Below are 18,459 nucleotides of genomic sequence, written 5' to 3' on the forward strand. Positions count from 1 at the left end.
GAGGAACCCAGGGTCCCTCCAGGGAGATCTGGAATGCCATGAAGGTCAGCGGAGGGTGAGGCAGAGGCCCTGAGGAAGCGTGGACAGGAGCAGAGCAAGGGCCCACCGGAGCACAGGACACCAGCTCAGGCCATGGGCCTACCGAGCCAAGGATTGGGTGGCCACTCTAGGAACAGAGGAACCCAGGGTCCCTCCAGGGAGATCTGGAATGCCATGAAGGTCAGCAGAGGGTGAGGCAGAGGCCCTGAGGAAGCATGGACAGGAGCAGAGCAAGGGCCCAACGGAGCACAGGACACCAGCTCAGGCCATGGACCTATCGAGCCAAGGATTGGGTGGCCACTCTAGGAACAGAGGAACCCAGGGTCCCTCCAGGGAGATCTGGAATGCCATGAAGGTCAGCGGAGGGTGAGGCAGAGGCCCTGAGGAAGCGTGGACAGGAGCAGAGCAAGGGCCCACCGGAGCACAGGACACCAGCTCAGGCCATGGGCCTACCGAGCCAAGGATTGGGTGGCCACTCTAGGAACAGAGGAACCCAGGGTCCCTCCAGGGAGATCTGGAATGCCATGAAGGTCAGCAGAGGGTGAGGCAGAGGCCCTGAGGAAGCGTGGACAGGAGCAGAGCAAGGGCCCAACGGAGCACCGGACACCAGCTCAGGCCATGGGCCTACCGAGCCAAGGATTGGGTGGCCACTCTAGGAACAGAGGGACCCAGGGTCCCTCCAGGGAGATCTGGAATGCCATGAAGGTCAGCGGAGGGTGAGGCAGAGGCCCTGAGGAAGCGTGGACAGGAGCAGAGCAAGGGCCCACCGGAGCACAGGACACCAGCTCAGGCCATGGGCCTACCGAGCCAAGGATTGGGTGGCCACTCTAGGAACAGAGGAACCCAGGGTCCCTCCAGGGAGATCTGGAATGCCATGAAGGTCAGCGGAGGGTGAGGCAGAGGCCCTGAGGAAGCGTGGACAGGAGCAGAGCAAGGGCCCACCGGAGCACAGGACACCAGCTCAGGCCATGGGCCTACCGAGCCAAGGATTGGGTGGCCACTCTAGGAACAGAGGAACCCAGGGTCCCTCCAGGGAGATCTGGAATGCCATGAAGGTCAGCGGAGGGTGAGGCAGAGGCCCTGAGGAAGCGTGGACAGGAGCAGAGCAAGGGCCCACCGGAGCACAGGACACCAGCTCAGGCCATGGGCCTACCGAGCCAAGGATTGGGTGGCCACTCTAGGAACAGAGGAACCCAGGGTCCCTCCAGGGAGATCTGGAATGCCATGAAGGTCAGCAGAGGGTGAGGCAGAGGCCCTGAGGAAGCGTGGACAGGAGCAGAGCAAGGGCCCAACGGAGCACAGGACACCAGCTCATGCCATGGACCTATCGAGCCAAGGATTGGGTGGCCACTCTAGGAACAGAGGAACCCAGGGTCCCTCCAGGGAGATCTGGAATGCCATGAAGGTCAGCGGAGGGTGAGGCAGAGGCCCTGAGGAAGCGTGGACAGGAGCAGAGCAAGGGCCCAACGGAGCACAGGACACCAGCTCAGGCCATGGGCCTACCGAGCCAAGGATTGGGTGGCCACTCTAGGAACAGAGGAACCCAGGGTCCCTCCAGGGAGATCTGGAATGCCATGAAGGTCAGCGGAGGGTGAGGCAGAGGCCCTGAGGAAGCGTGGACAGGAGCAGAGCAAGGGCCCACCGGAGCACAGGACACCAGCTCAGGCCATGGGCCTACCGAGCCAAGGATTGGGTGGCCACTCTAGGAACAGAGGAACCCAGGGTCCCTCCAGGGAGATCTGGAATGCCATGAAGGTCAGCGGAGGGTGAGGCAGAGGCCCTGAGGAAGCGTGGACAGGAGCAGAGCAAGGGCCCACCGGAGCACAGGACACCAGCTCAGGCCATGGGCCTACCGAGCCAAGGATTGGGTGGCCACTCTAGGAACAGAGGAACCCAGGGTCCCTCCAGGGAGATCTGGAATGCCATGAAGGTCAGCGGAGGGTGAGGCAGAGGCCCTGAGGAAGCGTGGACAGGAGCAGAGCAAGGGCCCAACGGAGCACAGGACACCAGCTCAGGCCATGGGCCTACCGAGCCAAGGATTGGGTGGCCACTCTAGGAACAGAGGAACCCAGGGTCTCTCCAGGGAGATCTGGAATGCCATGAAGGTCAGCGGAGGGTGAGGCAGAAGCCCTGCGGAAGCGTGGACAGAAGCAGAGCAAGGGTCCATCTGGCTCAGTGTTGTTTCCACCTACTGGCGGCAGAGACTCTCTGGGCTTTCAGGTAGGGCTTTTTCCTTCCTTACCTGGAGATGCTGCCGAGGACTGAACCTGGTGCCCTCTCCATGCAAAGCAGGTTGCTTACCATTGCACTAGGGCCCTTCCATGTTGCCTGGACGTCTCTAGATCAACGTATCACTGGAGCCATAAACCAGGGGTTGTTGTTTTTTTAAAAGAAAATTGTCATCCCCTCTCAATTGTAATGGAGGGCTAATAACCCTACACGGCCGTTGCAGCAATGATTGCAGCCATACAGCTGGAGTGCTTTGGCCCTTGGCTCAGCTTCAGAGTCCTGGCTTTGTATCCAGAAGATCCCAGGTTTGAGCCCTGGCAGCACCTTCAGTGAACAGCCCCAGGGGAGTGTGGGGAGAGACGCACCAGCCATTGAGCAGAGAAGGCAAGAAGACACCCTCCGTTCCCTCCCCCAGAGAGACTGCTGGGCAGGGGCTGAGGAGACCACTCAGCCACAAAACTCTTGAGGTGACCATAGTCCAGGCTTTCTCTCTCAGCCAAACCTACCTCACAGAGTTGTTGTGAGGATAAAATGGAGGTGGGGCAGGAGCGGAGGGAGTACCACATATCCCACCATGAACTCCTTGGAAGAAGAGTGGGATAAACACGTAACAACGAAATACAGAAAAGAAGTCAGGATGGCACAATGTGTGAATGCTGGCCACCTGGCCACCAGCTAGGCTGCTGTGCACCCTCTGTGTGTTCTGCAGGTGGAGGAAAAGCCCTAGCCAGGCAGCTGGTGCCATCCATCAGTTCCTGAAGGGACCCTCCATCAGCCTGAGAGGACTGCTAAGGCAGCCCCTCCCTGCCTTCCCTGGGGCTACTGAAGTCCTGCCTGCCCTGAGCGAAGTCAGAGAACTATATACTGGTGTTAGTTTGGGGGAATGGGGCAGGGAGGGACAATGCCTTGGCTGAAAGGTGGTACAGAAATGTAATAAACACATAAATGCTCAAAACAGAACACTTGGCCCAAGCAAAATGAATATAAAGTGGACACATAAAGGAGGTTGAGGAAACAAATGTCCACCACTTTGCCTGAGCCCTTCACTGTTCCTTGCCCCACGTCATGTTCCTCTTGCATCCAGCCACTCAGGAAAAACCAAACTGCCACCAGACATGCTTCTGCCTGAGATGGAAGGGGCAAGAGACCCTGACTCACCTCCAGGGGCTTTGCCCTCCTGGTAAACTGGCCTCAAAAGCTGAAAGACACAAGGCAGAAAGTCAGGGTTACCTCCTTCTTCTTAGGTCAGCCTCATCAGGCTTATAAATATTCTACAAGTCTAGAGAGAATTGGGCGCCGGGTGAAGGATTCAGAACATCTCCGCTTCCTTTCTTATTAGGGTGAGTGGCAGCATCTTGGTCAAGTGGCACCACCCTGAAACAACCATTTCAGGAAGCAAGTGGACTACATTTGTTCCAGTATCTCATGAAAAATTAACTGAATGAGCCCCATTAATCTCGTTTGTTTTAGTTATAAAAACAAATGGAAATTCAAGTGAATGAATTACAAATGAAAATCCAGATGTTACTCACTCATTTGAAGCATTGTTCAATTGTTTTTTGCCAGTAAGGAAGAGAGCACCCAGGGGTGCAAGGGCTGGGATGGGGGAGGCACCTGACCACGGAGGGATGGAGTGGCAGCGGCCCATGGCTCTAGGCCCACAGCTCTGTTCCTACACTATTCCACTGGGGATTGCAGGCAGAGGAGTCTATGCCAGGGTTTTTCTCCCATATAAAATAATTCCATTTGCACACAAGCCTAGCCTGTCAGGGAGGTGCCTAGGCTGGGACCTCCCTCCCTGACACCTAGATTTCTGATTGCAGGGAGAGTGTTCAGTCTGGTGAGCTCCCACCTGCGATCTGGGAGGTTTTAATCATGTCAGCAAGAGCTATTTTCATAGGTGGAGCCCTCATCTTTACATGTTGGGCAGCAAAAAGGATAAATGTAGTTCTAAGTGTTGGCTGAACTCAGACCCGCGAGCACATCTTTTCTGAGAATTGAGATGAAACCTTCCTGACATGAGCAGGAAGGTTGCCTGGAGTTAAAACATGGCCTCGGCAATCAGGCCAGGCGGGCTCTCCCTTGGCTGCCAGTTGCCAGCCTCTCATCGGAAGCCTCCCTACCTGGCTTCCTGGGTTGACCGGGGCCAGGATGATGTAGCTCTTGTCGCTCCCGCCTGTAGAGGGAGGCCGGGGGCACGGGGGGGCGCTGTGCTGCTGGGGGATCTTCCCCAGCTCTGTGTAGCGCTCCCAGCCATTGAACAGCAGCCCGTCGTTTCCACCGTAGACAACATGGCAGCTCTGGCGATGCTCGGGGGGCCGGGAGCGCCCCGCACCATTCTTCTCCCGCTTGTTGGGGGGCAACTGCAAGTCACAGGTGGATTTGCAAGAGGCACGGCGAGTGATGCTTTCTGGGCCAGCCTTGACCTGAGGCACGATGCGCCAGACCAATAGGGTGATCTCACGGGGGCAGTTCCTGCAAGAGAGATCCTCCATATTATGGGCTATTTCAATTTCTATCCACTCACACTTTTTGCATAAAGCCATTAAGTAGCAAAATTATGACAGGCTAAAATGTACATCTAAAAAACAAAACAGAAGGGGCATTTTGTTGTACTTTGCCCGCTACAGCTAAAACCACCAGCCGACAGTAGGCAAACCATCAGTCCAGCCAGCTCAAGGCTTGCCTAAGCTGAAAGGACTTTTTGCCTTCTGGCAGAAGGTCATCCTACAAGGACCCCCACAAAGGGGAGTTCCAGGGTACGGCCACCAACAAGGCCCTGTCCCTACCACACACATTGGCAGGATGCTGAGAGGGGCCTCTTCCATAAATTCTTTTTTTTTTTTTAATTTATTTAATTTATTTATTTACTTTTTTTTTAATATTTTTATTATTGAAACAACAAACACAAATCAAAATCACTTAATACAAGATATTATCATACCTTACTATCATATATTCAATATTAACCTATTAAACATAATATAATAAACATAACAGTGCTCCCCCCACCTCGGGATCTCATTCTTGTTTCCAAAAACTCATAGTTTCATCTGTTGGTGGAACCCCCCTTCCTTTAGAAAATACAAACTCCAGGAACTTTTTCCATATACTCTCAAAATCATTCGTTTTTACTATGCCTCTTTGCATTTTTATATTACATGTCAATTTATCGTTTATAGCAATGTCCCACACTTCTTTATACCATTCTTCAATACAATAATCTCCTGTAATTTTCCAATTCCTAGTTACTATCAACCTCGCAGCTGTCAGTAGGTTCGTTATCAATTCTTTCATTTCTTTATTACATTTAGGATCATCATGCAGTGAGAGTAATGCAATCCTTGGTGTAACTTCTACTTTAAATCCCACAATCTGTTCAATCTCATAAAACACCATCTTCCATAACTTTTGCACATATATACAATCCCACCACATATGTAAATACGTTCCCTTTTCTCCACAACCCCTCCAACAATCTGCTGAAAGCTGTTTATTAATCTTATTTAATCTAACCGGAGTTAAGTACCACCTCCATACAAGTTTATAGTAATTCTCCTTTATTCTTACTGACATATTTCTCAACACTCTCTGTCTCCATAGTCCATCCCACCTCTGTTGTCCTATTTGTATCTTCAAATCAGTCTCCCAAACCATTTTCCCAGCACTATCCAGCCCTCCTTTCTCAACTAATATATTATATATTTGACTCACTAACCCCTTTATCCCTATGTTTTGTCCCTTATCTATTTCTTTTTGTTCAATTAATTCCTCAAATTTCGTCCTCTCTTTACATTCTCCATTTTCTCTTACCCAATTTTTAGTCCATTGTTCTAATTGAAAATAATTTAACCACGTTAATTCCAAATCTCTCAAAACTTCTTCCAACCTCTCTCTTGTATTCATCCCCCTTAACCACTCTCCTAATTTCATTTTATTTATTTCTTTTAAAACTTTGCTTAACCTCATCTTTAAATTTTCAGGAAATTTCTTTAACATTATCACCGGTGTTAAGGGGGAATTACTTGAAAACAATTCCTTTTTATAATTATCCCAAAGTTCCCAATGGAACTTCAGAAATTGGTTATCTAAATCATTAAGCCATTTACCCTTCCCTTTTTGCTTAAAAAACACATTTTGCAATTTCAACTCAATATTCCCTAGCGTATTTTCCTCCATCCATTTCAAATCCCCTACCCCTATAATTGCTTCAACAACATGTCTTAACCTATTAGCTAGATAGTAGTACTCAAGGTTTGGGAGACCCAGTCCGCCTCTCTTTTGGCTTAAATACCATTTGCTTTTATTAATCCTTGATCTCTTCCCTTCATTGCAGTAATTATTTATAAGATTCTGCCATCTTTTTAATTCTATCACTGAAATTCTTATTGGTAACATTCTAAAGAAAAAATTAATCTTAGGTAAAATTTTCATCTTTATTAAAGCTATTCTTCCAAACCAGGAAAGATTCAGTTTCTTATACCTCTTTAACTCTTCCTCTAATTCTTTTTTCAATCCATTTAAATTCTCACTTCCCAAATCTTCTAAATTTTTTGTAATCTTAACACCCAAATATTTAATTTTCTCTTTGCTTTTCAAAACTGAAGCCTTCCCTTCCCACTCCCTTTCTTCCTTTTTAGTATAGTTGAATAACATCAAATCCGATTTTGCCCAGTTTATCCTTAACCCCGTAACTTCCTCAAAATCATTCAACTGCTGTTTAATTCTTTCCATTTTACCTAAAGGATCTCTGATAGTCATCAATGTATCATCTGCAAACATGTTCAGTTTAATTTTATTACTACTGCCTATCCCCTCTATCTCTTCATCCTCTCTTATTGCGTTTGCCAACAATTCCATCACCAATACAAACAGGACTGGCGAGAGTGGGCATCCTTGTCTTGTCCCTCTAGCTAGTCGTATCTTGTCCGTTATTCCATCATTTACTACCACTACAGCTGTGCTTTTAGAGTATAACTGTTCTATTATTGTTCTAAATTTAGTACCAAATCCCATTTTATTTATAACCAACTTTAAAGTTTGCCAGCTCACACAATCAAAAGCCTTAAATATATCTAACGCTAAAATACCCGCCTTAATCCTTGATTTTTTTATCCCCTGTATTACACTCAACACTCTACCTATTAATGTGTGCATCTGTCTACCTGCTATAAAACCACATTGATCTTCCCCTACATATTTAGCTATACATTTATTTAACCTTTTAGCCAAAATGCCTGAAAAAATTTTTGCATCTTGGTTTATTAGTGAAATTGGTCTATATGAATCGGGGAGAGTTAGATCCTTATCTGGTTTCGGAATTAAAATTATTATAGAATGCTCCCATGACTCTGGGATCCTCTCCCCCTCCATTATTGCATTATATAATTTCAGCAACTTTGGCACTATTAAGGTTTTAAATTTTTTGTAAAACTCTGGTCCTAAACCATCTGCCCCTGGTGATTTCCCTGCTTTAAGCTGGTCTATAACCTCCTCTATTTCACTTTGCGATATTTTATTATCCATTATTTCCTTATGTTCTTTTTCTAATCCTTTCTTCAAAAATTTATCCACATATTCCTCCGTCCTCTTCATTTGGATATCTCTTTTCTTGTATAACTCTTCAAAAAAATCCTGAAAATTTTTTATTTTATCCTTCATCAAATGACAATCATTACCCTGCTTATTTTTTACTAACCCTATCCCATTTTTGGCTTTTTCTTTCTGTGTGAGTTTGGCAAGCATCTTAGAGTTCCTGTTACTATTTTGAAAATATTCCCTTTTCATATAAATTAAATTCCTCTGTACCTCTTCTAAATTAATATTTTCTAATTCCTTTTTTTGTGCCATTAATTCTATTAATTTATGTTTATTCTTAGTTTGCCAATATTCTTTTTCCAGCTTTATTATCTCTTTTTCTAGAGTAGCCTGCCTTGCCTCTTGTTGTCTTTTTAATTTACACGTTTCCCTAATACAGTTCCCCCTAAACACAGCCTTCATGGTATCCCAAACCACTGCTATTCTTGTTCCCCCTTTCTCATTTATTTCCCATGTTTCTGACAATTCCTTCTGCATTTTCTCAATTACTTTATCATTCTTAAATATCTTAGTATTCAATCTCCACCTTAATGCTTCTTTATATTCCTTACTAACTGCAAAAACTAAGCTTACCAGTGCATGATCCGATACCTTGATTGTCCCTAATTCCATTCTACATGTCTTGGTTACAAAATCTCTAGATACAAAAATATGATCAATTCTGGAGTATGTATGATGGACTGAAGAATAAAACGTGAATCCTGGGTCTGCCCCTCTGAGAACTCTCCAAGAATCAACAAAATCCTTCTCTTTAATTAATTTGCTTAAAATAGTAACATTGTTTCTCTTTTCTGCTTCAGAGGGATTTGACCTATCTACTCTATTGTCCATAACCATGTTAAAGTCTCCCGCCATAATTACATACCCCTCCTTGAATTCTTCCATCTCTCTTAATACCTCCTCATAAAATTCTTTTTGTTTATTGTTTGGTGCATACATGTTAATCAAAGTATATTTTTCCCCCTCCAGTTTACCTTTAATCATGAGATATCTCCCATTCTCATCTTTTTTAATATCCTCCATCATAAACCCAATTCTTTTTGAAATCAAAATGGCCACTCCCTTTTTTTTTGATGTCCCCAACGATACTTCATAATAGACTGGCCATCTCAATCGAATAACGTTCTTTTTCTCCTTAATTTGATGAGTCTCTTGCAGAAATATCATATCAGAACCATCCTTGTTTAACAATTGTTCAATCCTTCTCCTTTTTACGACTGCCCCCAGACCTTTGACATTGAGCGTTGAGATTCTTAACTTCTTATCCATATTCAGCTCTCTGATCTTCTATTCGATCCCGATCGTGTTGAAAACATAACATACACACATATACATACAACACCTCTAACATACCCTTCCCTCCCACCCCACTTCCCCCTTCCCTCCCATCACTTTTCCCCCCAATATATACCCGGAAGTCTAATACTTCCGCCATTTTTTTTTACCCTTTGGGGGGGGGGGAAAGAAGCCAGGAACCCAGAGCCAGCAGGAACTAATTAATATATTTCTTATCATCGCTATATTAACCATCTACACCCCCCCCAACTGCTCCTCTTTCTTCTTCATCATCGCTTTTTGCACCGCCACCAGCATCTCTTTGAGGACCCAAACCTAAGCTCTCAAGAAGCTCCATGCCTTGCTGGGCGGAGAAAACCCTATGATTTTCCCCGTTGTATGAGAAACGCAGAAAAATCGGATATCCCCATGCATAAAGAATTTTCTTCTTTTTCAATTCCTCCGTTATGACCTTGACACTGCGTCTCCATTCCAAAGTCTGTTGGCACAGATCATTAAAGACCTGCACTGATGCTCCTTGGAACTTCAGCTCACCCAATGCTCTTAATTCTTTCATCAATTGCTCTTTCTTGTAATAGCTTAAAAATTTCACCAAAACATCTCTGGGGGGTGCACCACTTCTGAAACCCCCTACCCTGTGAGCACGCTCCACATCTTCTTCAGCTAATTGCAGGGTTGGGACTAGTTCTTTAAACCAGCTTAGAATATTCTTCCTGAGGTCCTCCCCTTTCTTCTCCACCATATAACGAACGCGCATGTTTACTCTTCGTGCGTTATCTTCCATAGCAATCAGTCTCTTATCTAGATCTTTAAATTTCACCTCTTGATCATTTTGAGTCTTCTTAATTTCTTTAACTTGATTTTTCACTTGATCAACCTCTGTCTTCAAAAAGCCTAATTGATTGTCTCTTATAGCCATTTCTGCAGCCAGCTTATCCACCCTCTTATTATTTTTGTCAATTTCCGTTTCAATTTTCATAAATAGTTCAGCTTTAAGACTTCTCAACATAGCTGAAATTTGATCCACCATTTCCTCTTGCCCTGCTGGCTCTGCGCCAGCTCCGGCAGCCATCTTCAACTCCTTTGTCGTTGTTACAGATTCTTCTTGTTTTTCTTCCGTCTCCGGCTCTGGATCAACAACTCTTTGAAGTCTTTTAATGGTATTGTTGGACGCGTATTGAACCCAGCGTGGCTTCACCACCGGGGCAGTTTTTTTGGGTGGCATAGGCTTGTAAATACTGCTGCTGCTAATTAGTTTCGCTTTCAAATCCAACAAACAGCGAGCTCAGAAGGGTTTTACTGCCGTGCTTAACAAGATTTATTACTTGCTACTGAAGAGGTGGCTATCAATCAATCTCTCCTGACGATGGCTCTGCAATTAAAATTCCTTTCAAGATAAGCTCTCCGTCTGGGAGATTCCTTATACAGCCGCTCTTAACAGTTCAAGGAGGGGCTACTTCTCCACTAGCCACCTTCCTTCCACTTCAAATACACTCGTTAAGCAGCAAAATACTTTAATCTTTTAAATCCCATTCTGTAGCTCAAAGTTTCCCATTCAATCTTCACCTTTCTTCACTATTTCCAGCCCAGATAATTAGATGATAAGGCTTAAAAACCTACCGGTCCATCGGCAGTTCTTTTTTTCCCTTATTGCTCCATTGGCACGCTGGCTCCTCCCCCCCTCTTCCATAAATTCTAATACATAACATAACATGGGGGATGGTCAGGACTGAAGGTGCCCAGAGACAGTTTCAGAGCCCCCAAAGGCACACCTGGTGCCACAAGATGGCAACACATCCCATCCCCAGGAGCAGGAGTCGAATCCAACACCCCCCAAGTCTCAGTGCCTCAAAACCTCTTCTTCTCTCTCTATCCCTCCTCAGAAGGCCCTCATGGTGGACAAATTTAGAGCTAAAGGCAACCTCCAACTACAGCGGCAGAAGGAAAACAATAGGGGTTGGATGTGACCCTAAAGCAGCCCTGTTTGTGACCTTCCCCAGTGCACCTGATAGAAGACTGTGCCAGACAAAAAGGATTACAACAATTCATGGAAATGTCTAACAAAGGCTTCCAGCCGTGAAAGTCAAGCGGAACCTCCATGGTCAGAGGCAGTCTATTTCCAAGGAACAGGCGCTGGGGACAAACTTCCCAGAACATACACACACCTAAAGATCCCTCTGTCTTCCTAACAGTCCCCCCACAACCCCAAGGAGCTTAGATCCTCTTTCCACCCCTCATCCACACAGCGTCATAGTCACCGGATTTCATGTGCCAACTCCACACATTTCCAGTGTTCCACAGGCTGCTCATTGAGCTGAATGACGGTGTCCAGTTGTTGCAAGCCTGCTTTCTCTGCTGGGCCGCCTGCCAGAGAGAGAGAGAGAGAGAGAGAGAGGGAAGGGGATCAGCAAGGGCATGTCTACACCACAGGATGGAAATGGTTTAATGGGCTTTCCCTTCCTTGGGGGAATACAGGTGGGGCTCCTGCATTTTTACAAGCTGTGTAGGAAAGGGGATTTCCCTAGGTGCATTTTTCAAACAATGTTTACTTATATGTACGTGTATGTGTGTGTATATATAATGAAAATTATATATATACACACACTGTTTGAAAAATGCACCTAGGGAAATCCCCTTTCACATACATACACACTCACTCACTCACTCCCTTCCTCTCCCTTATTCCTTGCATTTCATGCCCTGAATTTTGATTGTATGCCTGTCATGCTACTTGTCTTTGTAATCTATTCCGAGAGCCTTTTTGCCTAAAGGGCAGGGAATAAAGGCTGTAAGTAAGTAAACCCACAAATTGGCATGGCTTGCATGGCCAGGCTTTTGCATCTGGCTACCCTGTGGTTCTGAGGTGGGAGGGGAGGGCTCTTTAACAGAGTTTTCAGCAGCAGCACCAAACTACAACACCCAGGACTCTTTGCGGGAAGCCATGACCTCATCATCATCCCTTCTAACAGTGAACTTTGATAGTTGAGTGTCTAGTCACTAGAAGGCAAAACAGTGCCCAAAAACTGGGGAAGCATTTCCATACACTTGTATAGAAATCCTTTCTATACACTTCTATACAACCAGAAATGTGTATGTATGTTTGTAAATGAAAAGAAAAAGGTTTCCTTTCAAAGCCCAAAGGCAACCCAGTGAGCTTCCTGAACCTAGAGAACATTGAAGGCATCAGAAAATCCTAGAGGAACTCTTCTCATTGTCTGGAGGGAGAAGCTTCTGGGACCCCAGTGAATGCCAAGGCCAGACATCCCTCCTTGGGAGGGGGGAGCAGGGAGGGACCAGGCTCATTGCCCCCTCACAGCTATGCTACAATCCAGGATTGCTCCATTGTTTTCTCTGGGCAGCGGCTCACACAGCCAGCTCTGGGGAAGACCGAAACCCTCTGCCAGAGCCGCCAGGCTCCTTGGCAACCCAGTCAAAGCAACCAATTCAGACGCCTTGCTCTTACCAGAATCAACAGCTTGAACCCGGACAGGGGAATCACAGCAGATGGTGAATCCAAACCCGTTCTTCCCACGTAGAATTGTAAACTGAAAGCAAACAGCAAAGCGATGCTTTTCATGTTTTAAAAACATCCATGCTTACATGTCACTGGCAAGATTGCTGAACTCTACATCAGTCAGGGCAAGGCAAAAAGGGTGTACATCCGCCCGCCCGCCCCCTCAATGCATGTTCACTGAATTCCTGAGATGGCAGTGACACTGAAGTGGGGCTGGCCACATCCAAGGAGTCTTTAGTATCAGAGGCAGTAGGCCTGGGCACACCAGTTGCTGGGGAATACGGGGTGGCTGGGGAGGGTGCTGTAACTGTGCTCCTGGCCTGCTTGTGGGCTTCCGCTGTGTGAACAGAGTGCTGGACTAGATGGACCCTTGGTCTGACCCAGCCTCAGGGCTCTTCTGATGTTATCTTGCTCTAGCATCAGTGACTTTCCGATGCTAGAGCAAGAGTACATCAGAAGAGCCCTGAGGCTGGGTCAGACCAAGGGTCCATCTAGTCCAGCACTCTGTTCACACAATATTGATCTTACCAAGTTCCACCTAACCCATAACTGTTGCCACAGGCAGAATGCAAACACCACAGCAGCTAATCTTAAGAACATGTCACACTGTCAGGCTGAGGAAGGGACTTCCCAAAAGTGAGAGCTTGTTTTATCATTCTAACAAGGTCTGGGCTTTAAAAGGCTCTAGTACCCAGTGGAAAAGATGTTCAAAGCCATCCTCATGTTCCTTCCCTGGCAGCAGCAGCATGAAGGGCTAAACAGCTGAGAGAAAAGAATGGCAAAAGCCTCCCTTTTCTTCCAGGCGTTTTAGATTTTATGGCTGACATGTTATATTTTATGTTGCTTTCCTGTGCTGTTTGTTGTTCTCTTGTATTGTATTGCATTTTAGCCTTTTGTTATCCATCCAGAGAACTGGCTTTCCTACCCATTAATCTGAATTCCTCCACAGTAATTTCTCATATTCGGTCTTGGATAGTAGTTGTATTATGCTTTAACAAAGTTCTTGATTCTTTACTGAAGGTTGAGAACGTCCTCTCAAGTTTTTGAAACTGTGATGCAGGCATGGGCCCTCCAGATGTGTTTGCCTACAACTCCCATCAGCCCCAGCCAGCATAGCCAGTGGTGAGGGATCAAGGGAGCTATAGGCCAAAGCATCTGGAGGGCCATAAGTTGCCCATGGCTGTTTTCATTTCTGCTTAACTATATGCATAGTGTGTGTGTGTTTTCTTCTTGCTTTCTGTAGTTTGCTTTTATAGTAATTGTGTTTAAACAGTAACGCGTGAAATAGATGTTATGTCACCTGCCAGAGCTGAGTGGTCAATTTCATACCTTCAGTAAACCACATGGAATAAAAGGAACATCTCATTATTGGGTGCCAAATTTTGTCAATTGTCAATAAAGAGCCTCGTGTGGCGCAGAGTGGTAAGCGGCAGTTACTACAGCCGAAACTCTCCCCATGGCCTGAGTTCGATCCCAGCGGAAGCTGGTTCTCAGGCAGCCGGCTCAGTTCGACTCAGCCTTCCATCTTTCCAAGGTCAGTAAAATGAGTACCCAGCTAGCTGGGGGAAAGGTAACTGCGACTGGGGAAGGCAATGGCAAACCGATAAAAAGTCTGCCAAGAAAACGTCAGCGAAAGCAGGCGACCCTCTAGGAGTCAGCAATGACTCAAGTGCTTGCACGAGAGGTTCCTTTCCCTTTCCAATAAAGAGATACTTAAATTTCAGGTTATTATATAAAGAATGCAGGGAATGCAGAACACCAATTAGCCCTCTGCACCAGCTAGGAGTCAATTCAAGGTTCATGTTCATACCTTTAAAGCTCTGAATTCTTAATTTTTTACTTTATTCATTCCATATTTTCTAAAAATATATATTAAAGGTGGTAAACAACACCTGCCACCCACCACTAAAATGTGGCCCTGAGAGCTTTTCTAAAACTGCACTTGGCCCGCAGGCAGGCAGAGGTTCCTCCTCCAGATGTTCTGCTCCAGCTGCTCCAGTCCACATCCTGGCAACAGCATTCTGGGCCAAATGAACTGTCTCCAAGGGGAGGGCCATACAACCCTAACCCTAACCCTAGCCTGGAAGTGACCTTAGGGCACATTTCCCAAACATACATACTCCTCTCCCCATTCCCTGAGGTTTCTGCAAGGGCCTGGGGGATTATGAATATGAGCCAAGCTGAATATGAGCCAAAAGTGCGATATGGCTGCAAGAAAGGCCAATGCTATTTTGGGCTGCATTAATAGAAGTATAGCTTCCAAATGACGTGAGGTACTAGTTCCTCTCTATTCGGCCCTGGTTAGGCCTCATCTAGAATATTGCGTCCAGTTCTGGGCTCCACAATTCAAGAAGGACGCAGACAAGCTGGAGCGTGTTCAGAAGAGGGCAACCAGGATGATCAGAGGTCTAGAAACAAAGCCCTATGAAGAGAGACTGAAAGAACTGGGCATGTTTAGCCTGGAGAAGAGAAGATTGAGGGGAGACATGATAGCAGTCTTCAAATACTTAAAAGGTTGTCACACAGAGGAGAGCCAGGATCTCTTCTCAATCCTCCCAGAGTGCAGGACACGGAATAACGGGCTCAAGTTAAAGGAAGCCAGATTCCGGCTGGACATCAGGAAAAACGTCCTGACTGTTAGAGCAGTGCGACGGTGGAATCAGCTACCTAGGGAGGTTGTGGGCTCTCCCACACTAGAGGCATTCAAGAGGCAGCTGGACAACCATCTGTCAGGGATGCTTTAGGGTGGATTCCTGCATCGAGCAGGGGGTTGGACTCGATGGCCTTGTAGGCCCCTTCCAACTCTGCTATTCTATGATTCTATGATTCTATGGCACTACCCCATAGGAACTCAAGGATAACAGAGGAACAATGAATAACCACAATGGCGAAAAAGTCAGTCAGGCAGACACAGACAGCTTGGCTGGACAGCTGATGGGAACAGAGGAAGTGCTGTGTGAGTCTCCCTCAAGCCAGCCACGGGGCAGCTCCATTAGCAGGCCTGAGGCACAGTACAAAGGGTTCCCCTCGTCCAGTCCTAACAATCACAGAGACGTCCCTCATGTTTCCTGACTGACCAGCAGAGGGGAAAGATCTGCCCTTCCAATTTCTGGGCAAGGCAGCCAAGAAGAAGATCCCCACCGAAGGCTCCCTCCCACGTGTCTGTTCTCAGAAAGCTCTGGTTCAAAGGGCCTGCACAGAAGCCTCTTTTGGCCTGGGAGCTACGGGTGACTCCCTGGTGGAGCTTCTGCAGAGCCTCAAAGGCACATCAGGTGGAACTAGGTGCAGAAAAGGGCAGTCAAAATCATCCAGGGACATGAGCCCCCACCCCAGGAGGTCAGGCTGAAGCCTTCGGACCTTTTCCACTGAGAAAAAGACAACTCAGCAGAGGCAGAAGAGTGTTTTAGCATTAGAGGTGGTGTGGAGAAAGGAGACCGAGAGATGTCTTTCTCCTTTTCTCATAAGAGCAGGTCTCCTGGGGATGGCTGATGGGACATTAATGCAGAGGCTGCTGACTTTATGCCCTGCCTGAATGCCTATGGTTGACTGCCATGGGAAGCAGGGTGCTGGGCTAGGAAGACCCTCGTCCTCCTCCAGCCCCAGCGCTGTTGTGAAGTCCTTAACTACAGCTTTTCTTGGACTTTCCCCTAAAGTAGGTGGAGGCTTGCAGCCCTTCACGTCTCACTACATTAGGAAGGTTGGATAAGAGCAAGTTTCATATTGTACACACAAACTTTATATTTCTTGTAGACACTTGTGTTTCACCTCACACACACAGAGATTATCAATGTTATTAAGCTGCTTTCAAAACAGACAGAACAGCTGAAATTAGGCATAGACACAGTCCACAACATCCAGATGAGAAGACATGTTGCAGCTAACCATCAAAACACACGACACAGATGATCCTAGCAGCTGGCCTAGCAACGCTCCAGCAGAGAACCAGGCCAGGCTCCCCCTTCCCTGGAACAGAGGCATCTGGGAGTTCTTCCTTCACATGATTGAACCAGCTTGATAAGGAGTTCTGTGTAACTGGAAAGCGGCACAGTTTGGGGTTTACTTCTGAGCCGACATACATGATAAGTTGTCTCTTCCACTTTTCGGGTGTTTTAGCCCACTTCATCTCTAGGGCTCAGGGTGGGGGATCTATTTGGACCACAACAGACCAGACTGTGTCCTATCAAGCTTTTTCTACATGGCCTGAATGATGCTTGAATCACTCTTGATGCCCCAGCTCACACCAATGGAAAGCAGAAAGGGATGGGGATTCTCTATGAAACAGCTGCTCTTCCTCCGGATAATCCAATCACTCAGAAGTGAGAGAATCTACCAAAAAACATGTGGTGGTTCAACCCCTGCCAAGGCTGTGTCCACACACACACACACACACACACACACACACCCTGCTCCCTTTCTACTACAGGCATCCAGTGCCAGCCAGACTACAGTGTGATGCAACCAGAAGTACCTCTTAGTGGAACTTTACCTTTAAGACTAGCACTTTAAAAAAAATGATTAGACACATGAATGGAGATCAGGCTCATCCACAGCTGTTCATGATGGTAGCTAGAAATGGAACCTCCCTGTTCAGCAGTAGCGAGCACCCTTGGGGTGAGTACCCACTGGGGACAGAGTGAACAGGGACATTTCTCAGGGGCACCTTTGGAAGCAGGACTGGGCAGATCATGGTTCAGAGGCAACAGGGCAGTTATTTCATTATTATACAGTACGAACACAGTTGTGTGGTGTGTCTGTGTGTTATGTACAGCCACACACAGCAGCAACAACAAAGTTGAAGTGACATGCCATTGGGCATTTCAGGTTGAAATCTCATCTCAGCTACAAACACGCTAAAGCTACACTCCAATGCACTTACTAGGCCAGACGTTCAATGGAAATCAGTGAGATTTACTTCTGAGTAATTGGGCTGTGGGTGGTCTTAGGCAAACTGTTCTCTATCAGCCTCAGATCCTCACTGGTAACACTGGCCTACATTGCAGGATTGTTGCAAAGATCGTAAGAACAAGAATACACATGGAGCACTTTGAACAAAGAAGATCTGAAGGGCCAGGTCTTCAAATGGTCCAGGACAGGACAGGAGAGCTCCCCTCAGAACACCTGCCTGTGCCTCACAGAGAAACGGGCCATGGAATTATTTAGCCCCAGCTAGGAGAGATGCGGGGGGGCATCCCATTTGCAATGCCAATTCCACATGAAACAGACGTCCGCCCACACACACACTTCCACCCGTGTCACCTGATGTGCACAGATGCAGCAGCCCACCTGAGAAGTGGAGGCCCCCTTGACCTCACGCCCTGCCACTGCTCCCTCCCTCCTTCAGGCACACCTGCTCTTGGCTTCACATGCAACTGACCTGCTGGTAGCGCTGCTCCGAGCACACTCGGCACAGTCCGTGGAAGCGTCTCATGTCCACGGCCGTGAGGCTTGTGGCTTGCCCATGGAAAGCCAAGCCCTTCCCCACCCTCCCTGGTGAGCGTGAGCAGGAGAGAGACCCCCTGGCTCCTGGCAGCCAGGCAGCCGAGAATAAGCCCCAGTGATCCTGGCATGGCTGCCCATGGGAACCCAGGAGCCCAGCAGAAGAAGAATGGCAGGAAGCCACCCCTCACCTCCTGGGCCGCCTCTGCCATGTGCTGCTTTATGATAAGCCCCGAGGCTTCCTGAGAACTTGGGAGGGATGAGGAAGAGAAGGGGGGGAGTTCAGAGTACGATTCCTGTCAGTTCTTTGGCCAGGCAGCCTTTGTTCCCAGGCACATGGATGCAGC

General features: G+C 47.1%; 1 protein-coding gene across 1 annotated transcript in view; it reads right to left on the reverse strand.

Annotated features, from left to right (window-relative positions):
- The window catches only part of RGS3 (regulator of G protein signaling 3), a 95,536-nt gene extending 77,297 nt beyond the window's left edge, over positions 1-18,239 (reverse strand). The window contains exons 1-5 of the mRNA XM_063144456.1: positions 18,051-18,239; positions 12,626-12,707; positions 11,421-11,526; positions 4,392-4,743; positions 3,427-3,466 (exon numbers count right to left, since the gene is read on the reverse strand). Coding sequence (XP_063000526.1) covers positions 3,427-3,466; positions 4,392-4,743; positions 11,421-11,526; positions 12,626-12,707; positions 18,051-18,104 — 634 coding nt within the window. The 5' untranslated portion in view covers positions 18,105-18,239. The remainder of the gene's footprint in view (positions 1-3,426; positions 3,467-4,391; positions 4,744-11,420; positions 11,527-12,625; positions 12,708-18,050) is intronic.
- Between the last annotated feature and the right edge of the window lie 220 nt (positions 18,240-18,459).

Source organism: Elgaria multicarinata, chromosome 19 (assembly GCF_023053635.1).
Source record: "Elgaria multicarinata webbii isolate HBS135686 ecotype San Diego chromosome 19, rElgMul1.1.pri, whole genome shotgun sequence".
NCBI lineage: Eukaryota > Metazoa > Chordata > Lepidosauria > Squamata > Anguidae > Elgaria > Elgaria multicarinata.